Genomic DNA, 9,245 nt, shown 5'->3' with positions numbered 1-9,245 from the left:
CGATACGTACGTTACGGCAGGTGAACCCAGGTTATGAAGCGTGACAAGTAGCACTCAAACGAGAAGCTCAACAATCCTCCGTACTCATCCAGTCTCCTGAATGTAGCTGAGTTCTACCACCACTTAGTTTTATACAGCTGCGGTGGAACAGAATACAGAGCAATCTTGGTTGGTTGGTTGGTTGGTTCACAGGAAGGGAAAGGCGCAGTATCTGTCACACTTGCTCTGTGGGCAACAGAGCAATCTTTATTTAGCAACCGAGCGCTTTTAAACGCAGCAGCATGTCTTTAGTTTTGCAATAAATTAGACGCTCTTTAGTGCCTCCAGCCGCGGCAGTCTCAGCCGTCCTACCAAAATAGTGGCCCTACGGCCACTAGGTGGTACTGGCAGAACGCGGAAAACCCCAACGCAGGTTCCCTCATCATCATCATCATAGCTCGTGAAGCGCGCTCCCCCCACACCCGAGTCCGCAGCTCCGCAGCACTCCGCAGCGGGCTTCCGCCAGTAGGCTACTGACCAGGGAGTTGTCATGAGTCGTTCCCGGCCAATGACTTCTTTGTACATGTACAGGGTAGGCTTCGCCTTAGCTCCTGTACGCCATTCTTCCGTCTCTGCCTTTCCCACTCGTTCTCGAACTTTCGCACAAGTAGCGTTCGAGTGATCCGCGGCAGTAGCAGCGATGGACGCCGGCGGAACACCAAAACGGCGACGTAGATTTGCTGACCGGCGGGTCCACCTCGTCGATACTCTCGCAAAGATGATGTGGAGCAGCGTCTGGTGGGCTAGGCTAGCTTTGGGTAGACGGAGAAGCCGGTCCTCTCAGCATAGCTTCGCAGCGTCGTTACAAAAGCACGCGCTACAGGTTGAGTTCTGATACGTCAGCAGAAAGCTGCGTTTCTGATATTTTCCGCCCAAGTCGAGCGCTGGGTGAGCGAATTGGGAGAGGGGCTCCCTCTCGCACCGGCTCAGACACGCTGCTCTTTTTTTTCTTGTATTTAGAATTTTATAAACCGAAAAACTGTCGTTCCTGCGCCCCGATTTTTGTAATTATTTTTGAATATGCCGGCGTCTGGCATATGACGTCATCAAGTGACGTCATCAACCAAAACGCAAATCATAATTCTCCTTGCCTGCCGTGAGGACGGGAATTAAAAGTAAATAAATCCTGCCTCCACCAGGAGCTGAACCTTCATCTCATGGACCCCAACCGAGCGCTTTAACGAAGTGCGCCACACCTAGGATCGTGAACCGTACATCATAATTCTTCTTGTTTACCGTGAGGAAGATACTTAACAATTCAAAAATCCTGTCTCAACCGGGAATCTAACCTCCATCCTTTATCTCCATCCGAGCGCTTTAACCAGCTGCGCCACACCCGGGATCGTGAAACGCGCATCATAATTCTTCTTGTCTTCCTTGAGGTTGATAGTTAAATGTCTCCACCGGTAATCGAACCCCCATCCCTTGGATCACCAGCCGAACGCCGAAGCCTGGGATCGTGAAACGCATGTAATAATTCTCCAATGTCTACCTTGAGGAAATACAGTGTACTTGAGGATGACAGTAGCGGTGACTGAAGCGGAAATTAGTGATAATTACGTTGATGACGTTAGTAATGATAATGACGGTGCATTTAGTTGATAATGATAATGAGAGCAAACGTGATATACCGTCACTAGCAACGCTTCTGCTTTCGCATTTCTGCAGTGTAGACTCCAGAGTATACCACAATATTCAGTTACTAGCACACAATTACGGCTTTAACATGATACTGCAGAAAAATATAATGTTTGTATCGATTGGTTCCCACTTTATAATGGACGGAAATTTTGTTTATGGGTATTATTATTATTATTATTATTATTATTATTATTATTATTATTATTATTATTATTATTATTATTATTATTATTATTATTATTATTATTATTATTATTATTATTATTATTATAGCTAGAGAAGTCCGAAAAACGAACTAAAGTGTCGCCACCGGCGATTGATTTTGGAAGTACCCCACTTGTGTCGTCACGCTAATTTTTTTTGACGTGGATCCTAGAGGTTACGCTGCGTCGCCATTCACTTCGACACGATTGAAATCCTCTTTTCTTTTTTTCGTAATGATGTTTCTAGTTCGAATCGACTGGCAGGAAAGTATTTAAGTCGCTTTTTTATGCCGGTAAGTTCGAATAACGCCGACCGGCTTAACATGGTAAAAAGAGCGAGAAAACCAATGTTTACTGAGAACAACTATTAGGCGAAGTTGTCCTCAGTGTCCCTTTAAAGAAGAGAGGGCTGGCACAAGGCTGAATAGAAGGCGACTTGCCACAGAATGAAATTATATTGTGGCGGACAGCCTCCGCTTCTTTTGACAAATTTCACCATTGCGAAGTGCACCTGAAACAGTTTCGGGGGCACTTAGCTGCTTCCAGCTGTTTCCACAAAGGATGAATGCGCACCGTCAGGACATCAATTTCTGACAACAATTGTCTCAACCTTGCATGGATCCTCTGAAGAACAATCACATGTTGAAACCTCCGGTAACTTCGAGAGCTGCGCCCGTGACGTATGAACTGGTGGTTGGACGGCTGAGGAACTTGATGGCCTCCGCAATCTCTCGAGGTTGGGCGGGTCTCTTGAGTGGCGTCCTCAACAGAATTTCATCTTTGCGCCTCTGGGTAGCACTGTCCGCCATTGGGGTATCCGTCCAACCGGGTAGCACGGCGTTGCAGCGGATGCCGTGAGCCGCTAATTCTTTGGCCGCAGTCTTGGTGAGTGCCACGATGCCGGCTTTGGAGGCTGCGTATGCCGAAACAGACGGAGATCCGCTCTTCGCAGCAATGCTAGCTACGTTAATGATAGTTGCTCCTCCCTCGGGTAAAGGTACGCCAGATCGCAGTAGATAGCGGCTCGCAGCTCGTGTTACCAAGAAGGAGCCCTGATAAAAAAAAAAGAGAGGAAGGTTTGTAAGGCTGTTTCTCCCATTAGGAAGGGTTCAGTGGAAATTTTTTGCAAGACGGAATAAAACATGGTTGCCTCACTGTGACGATGACGGGGCCAGCTTGGATCTGAGGGAGTTCCGTTTACAATTTACAGAGTAAATCCGGTGTTTTCTTTTGAGCATTTTGAGTTTATGATCGCACCACATTTCTTAGAATCCTCTCTTTCCAATAGAAGAAAGAAAACGCTCTTCAAATCAAGTTGAAGAACCTTAAAAGAGAGAGAGAAAAATTACAAGGGTTCAATGCTGCTGAACAAAATATTGAGCGAAAGCATTAGCTGCGGGTGACCTAGCGTTCTTCTTCTTCTCTTTTTCTTCTTCTTCAGCCCACATATAAAGCCCCGCTTTAACCAACCCATATGAACGTGCCTTAGTGGCCTATAGGGGTAACGTGAACGCCAGGGTCCTAGCAGGCTGATTCTGACATAACCGTCCCATGTGAAACGAGAGATCCAATTTGGCAGCTCCTGCCAGCCCGTGTGTCACGTGGGGTGCGACTTCACAGCGTCACGTGGGTAAGACGTAACTGCGGCCGGGTCACGCCAAGGCTTGAAAGTGCGAGTAGTATTGCTTTCGCAATAAAAATCAAAACCCACAGTATAATTCTACCAGCCTGTGACCTCTCGACAGACCATCTTATGACGTCCCGGATTTGGCCATAGAACTAACATTGGGCACATTGATTTCCCTAACCGGTGAAAGCAAGTTACAGCTTGAGTCACGTTTTTCTGAAATGATCAAAAATGAGCTCAAACTTTGTCTGCTAGCAAACACAGAGTGAATATAGACGGGCGTGCACCCAGTGACGTTATACACCCGAGGTTGCCCGTAGAGATCTCCCGATACGATCGAGGCTAGGAAATGGGGAATTTTAAAATTCATATGCGCTGGAACAAAAAATCGCACCGCTGCGAATTTAGTACAAATGACCAGAAAAATGAGGGAACGTGCTGCGAAATTAGAAGTAAAATTCGTGGAGGCCGGAAAAACTACGGCGTTACCTTTAAAAATCAACTTATGTTCTGATGTGAGCTGTTCGATTCCCCTGTGCGCCAATGTTCTTTGTGTGAAATTTTTGTATCGTAACTGACCACCCCTGCAAGGTACTGCTTGTAAGACATAGCCCTCTTAGAGTGGCAAATTTTCATTTAGAAAAAGTGGAGCAAGTTCGTTTCCACTTTACTTTCACTTTATCACTTTTGCTTGCCTCAGCTCGACAGCTTGAGTCTTTTATTAGTATTTCGCTAATTATTCTGAAGCCAGGATGGTTGGGTACTGCAGCCAGCCACGTTTTAGTCACGACCGTGGAGAAAATACAATCAGCAGCTGATAGGTGCAGCTTAAAGCTACCTCTGCTGTTATCTCACCCTGAGGTTTACTGCTGTGACGTCGTCAAACAGTTCGTCGGTGCAGTCGAGGAGGAGAGCGGTGCGTAGTATGCCGGCGCAGTTGACGACGATGCTCAGCGGCTGCGGGAATATATCTCTGACGCGACTGAAGAGCTTGTCAACCGACGATGAATCGCTTACATCCACGTACTTGGCCTGGGGCTCAGTGTCACCTGCGCAGCAGTGGCCCTTGATCAGGTCGAACGGGTGCATATTAAAGCTGCCCCATTTAAGCAATGCCACCTAGATATAAAGCCTTCCTCCATGATGTAAAGGCAGCTAGGTCAGTACTGCGGTGATGATAGGCGTGTGGTCGGCGAAAATCGAGCAGCATCATAGGGACAGACCTAGCGACCTAGCCTACCTAGCTTACCAGCATCTTTCTGCTGTGGACAGTGACGTTTCGCGTTCACACTCTCTGTGCTTGTTATCATGGACGGACGAGTGCCGAGCGCATCTTTTGAGACCGCCAGCTTGGATATTTCGGTCCGCATTTCCTCACAGCAAGCAACAACGCGATGGAGCGATCAAGCTTTAGGCTTAATTTACGTTGATGGCAGGAGCCTTGAGCTGTGTGCGAATGAATGGTGTGCGAAAGCAAAGAAACGAACATGGATATGTGCTCTGGTGCATTACCCGCCTAGCTGGTGAGGGCAACAAGCACGTCACACTTCCGCAGCAAATAGTCTTCTTTCAATAAAATATCTTACTACTGCTATGTGCAGTAGTGGAGGGAAACAGCCTTACAGCACCGGCGTTTATACCCTGAGGCCTCGGCTGGCGTGAACCGTGCAACTCACTGTGATACTCGAAATCAAGTGTATCCACAAATTACCTGGGTGCGGATTGTGTCAGGCACGTTCCCCTTTAGTGTGCATTGTATAGTGATTGAGGCTTCGAAGCCATCTTAAGATTTTCTTAAACTATGCGAAAATATTGCCGCGAAGCATTCAAAGCTCTTTTTGTTATTGGTTTTTTTTTAGCAGCCGTCGGCATATACGGCCTTATCACTGTAGCTGTGGCACGCGAATGAAATCTACATTCTGTGTTTGCTCATGCTTCCCAATCAAAAAAAAAAAATAATCAATGGGTCCAATTGGGACGACCAGTCAGATTGAATTGGTTCTGCCAATCCCAGATGGTTTGTCCAATGGGTACTGTCCAACCCAACTGGTTTCTTCACTCCCAATTGGGAAGCCCAATGGGTTTCTTCAATCCCAATTGGGATGCCCAGTTGGTTTCGTGACTCCCAATTGGGAATGAACAAACCAATTGGGCGTCCCAATTGGTAGTGAAGAAACCAACGGAGCTTCCCAAATGGGATTGAATAAACCCATTGGGCTAATTGGGAAGCCCAACGGGTTTCTTCAATCCCAATTGTGATGCATTCACTCCCAATTGGGGCGCCCAATTGAAACCAACTGGGCTTCTCATTGGTTTTAATCGGTCCTAAGGAAACATTCCCAATTGGGAAAGTCAAGTCAGTGATATCCTTGATTGAGATGTGCACACATATATGCATACCTCTATTAAGAGACAACAGTGAAAAAGTCAAGTTCTTATAAAAAGTATATGCCACTGATTCTTAATGATTTTATCGTGTCCACTGTAAGTGCAGGCATAATTAAGTTAACTCTGAATAACAGAGATGTGTCACTGGTCCCAGCAGCACTGTTCAATGAATGGAGTATATAAGAAGTATCCTGTGGATATATATATTGAATCTGTGTTAGTTTTGTGTGTGTGAAGTATGCTTGTCTCTCATAATTTCTGTAAAAGCTTGTAATTTCATACCACTTGTATAAAAGTCGGCTCCCCTATAACTTCTCGACAGAAAACATTGAAATTGCATCTCCTTTTTTTTTTCTTCAGCTTTGTGAGTTCAAACCATTTGGGCTCAATGGGTATGCCATTTGAGTTCAATTGGTGAACCATTTGGTCTTCATGGGTGACCCATTATTTCAAATTGGGAGCACCAGTTCATATCGAATGGTCAGGCCCAATGGGTGGCGAAAAAACAAGTAGTATTTGACCAATTTATTTCAGTTGGGAAATTCCCAATTGGACCCATTGAATTTTTTTGACTGGATTGTTCTCGCGAGGCGCAGCTTTTTCAGTTTCTTTGTCACGCAAGATGTGCCGAGATGTTTCTCGAAGATTCCGACCAGTAGTGTTTGTTTCTGCAATGTTCCATTTGTGCTAATCACCATTTGCGTCCTTATCTCGATGTTTCTTCGCAGCCTTTAAATTGAGTGTTGACGGGTGCGACGGGAATTCTTTGACGACCGCCGAGTACGATTGTTGATAACGCTGCCGTCGAATCACTTAGTTCTTTTGCAAGCGCAAGTCAGCCAGTTTCTTCAGGGCGCTTCCAGACACTTCATTTGTGTCATCGCTCTTGTCACCACCACGCGACAATATTGTGAGACAGCACTTGCACAAACGTCTGTTCTTTTGCAGAACCAGCTGGCACACAGCGCGCGACGCTCCGAGCAGCAGTCAGCGATGACGATGATGATGATCTATACAGATGAAAGAGGTGAAAGTTCACGCGCTGCGCTCACACAAATCCCCCCGACAAGAGAGCGGCCACCCTGGCCGCTGATTACAGGGATGAGGGACGACGGGCATAAGGCTTCATGCGCGAGACGTGGACGATCTCTTCGGAGCGACGACGTCGATCTGCGACGGTGTGCGAGGGAGTAACGCGGTAGTTCACCGGAGACGTTTGTTGGAGTACTGTATAAGGGCCAATGTAACGATGGAGGAACTTCTCACACAGGCCAGGAATGCGGATTGGTGTCCACAGGAGAACTTCATCACCGGGGTAAAAGGAGGGAGTTCGATGGCGTTGATCATACAGGGCTTTGCGTTCTTGTTGAGCATCTTCAGTGTTCAAACGGGCAAGTTGGCGACACTGGGCCATACGAGTGGCAAATTCTTCGCCCAGAGATTCAGACGTAGAGGGAGCAGAGAAGAAAGTAGTGTCGAATACTGTCGATGGTTGACGGCCATAAACTAAAAAGAAAGGGCTATAACCAGTAGTGCGCTGAACAGCGGAATTGTAGGCGTAGGTGACGAAAGGTAAAACATTGTCCCAGTTCCGGTGATCAGGAGCGATATACATGGATATCATGTCGGACAAAGTGCGATGAAACCGCTCGATGAGTCCGTTGGTCTGAGGGTGGTAGCTAGAAGAAGTCTTATGGACGGTGTTGGCTGCGCGCAGTACTTCCTCAAGGACTTGAGAAAGAAATGTCTTTCCACGGTCGCTAATGAGAATACGAAGAGCACCATGACGCAAAACTATCGCACGCAGGAAAAAATCGGCGACTTCAGAGGCGGCACCGGAGCGAAGAGGTACGGTTTCAGCGTACCGCGTTAGATGGTCGATGGCAGTGACAACAAAACGGTTGCCGTCTGACGTCAAAGGGAGAGGACCAAACAAGTCAATGGCGACCGTGTCAAAAGGCACAGATGGGCAAGGTAGAGGTTGCAGTAGGCCAGCAGGAGGGGATGTTGAACGCTTGCGATGCTGGCAAGATGGACATGATGAAATATATTTGGCGACGCTGGCAGAAAGCCCAGGCCCACCTAAGAATCCCTCCCCTACCCAAAAACATGCACCCTGGGTTTAATAGGGAAAGGCGACAGAAAAGGGCGGAAGCGATAGAAACAATATATCGGAGCAAACCCCCAAATGAAGTTGCCTACGCAGATGCGGCAGGAAACAGACACAGTCGATACATGACCATAGCGGCGGTAGATGGGGGAGGCACCCTCATCACGGTGGCTACCATACTAGGGAAAGAAACCGAGATAGCGGAGGAAGCTGCGATAGCGATCGCTTGCGTTGGCACCAAAGCTATATTTATTATTATCGACAGTAAAACTGCAATCCAAAATTTCAGTAGGGGGAGGGTAAACCCCCTCACCACCAAAATTTTAACACAAGGAGTGATTGATAGGACGATCAACATCATCTGGACCCCGGCGCACGAATCTGTCAGCGGTAACGAGGCGGCCCACAGTGCAGCTCGAGATCTCTACCTCCGAGCTGTACAGGATGGCTCGGCTCAGGCAGAACATAATAGAGAAGGGCGATTAATCTCGTATCAAGACATTACAGAACACTACAGGCAATGCCGGAGGCGTTTTCCCCCACCAAACACGGCGTTAAATAGAGGTCAGGCAATGGCGTGGAGACGCCTGCAGACTGGAGTATACCCAAACCCAGTACTAAATAAACATATCCGATCGGACTGCGAGGACGATAAATGTAAAAAGTGTGGGGCGAGAGGAACCCTCGACCATATAATTTGGGAGTGCGCTTACTCCCCAGGCAGGGCGCAAAACATTAGCAGTAGGGAAGCCTGGGAAACCTTATTGCGAAGCTCGGACCCTGAGCTCCAACTCACCGCCGTCCAACTGGCAGCAGAGGCCGCCGGCGAAACCAAACCGGCCAGCATCTAATGCGACCATCCCGTGCGGCTGGGCCGCTAAGTCCCCTCCCCCTTACAGGGGGGTGAGACAGAGCGGCCCAGGCGGTGTGGTCCTTCTCTGTTGGACAATAAAAGTTTTCAACAACAACAACAACAACAAGCCCAGGCCAGAAGTAGCGGCTCTTGATACGGTCGTAAGTTTTAAAGTGGCCTAAATGTCCAGCAGTGGGGTCATCGTGGTAAGCCTCCATAATTTTAAAACGAAGGGAGCGAGGGGCAACGGGTACCCAGCGTTGACCCGTAGGGTGATAAACGTCGCGGTAAAGTGTTCCATGGTGAAATCGGAACCGACGAAGCTGACGGCGCAAGCGACTGTTTGGGACAACTGATTCTCCACGGAGGCGAGCGATGATTGTG

General features: G+C 47.7%; 1 protein-coding gene across 1 annotated transcript in view; it reads right to left on the bottom strand.

Annotated features, from left to right (window-relative positions):
• Positions 1-2,368: 2,368 nt before the first annotated feature.
• LOC146184924 ((3R)-3-hydroxyacyl-CoA dehydrogenase-like) overlaps positions 2,369-9,245 on the bottom strand; it is a 46,942-nt gene continuing 40,065 nt past the window's right edge. The window contains exons 2-3 of the mRNA XM_084605450.1: positions 4,366-4,559; positions 2,369-2,935 (exon numbers count right to left, since the gene is read on the bottom strand). Of these exons, the coding sequence (XP_084461576.1) occupies positions 2,519-2,935; positions 4,366-4,559 (611 nt within the window). The 3' untranslated portion in view covers positions 2,369-2,518. The remainder of the gene's footprint in view (positions 2,936-4,365; positions 4,560-9,245) is intronic.

The sequence above is a fragment of the Amblyomma maculatum genome, chromosome 6 (assembly GCF_055883805.1).
Source record: "Amblyomma maculatum isolate TAMU_Amacu chromosome 6, ASM5588380v1, whole genome shotgun sequence".
Lineage (NCBI taxonomy): Eukaryota > Metazoa > Arthropoda > Arachnida > Ixodida > Ixodidae > Amblyomma > Amblyomma maculatum.
This window is presented reverse-complemented; position numbering and strand designations above follow the sequence as displayed.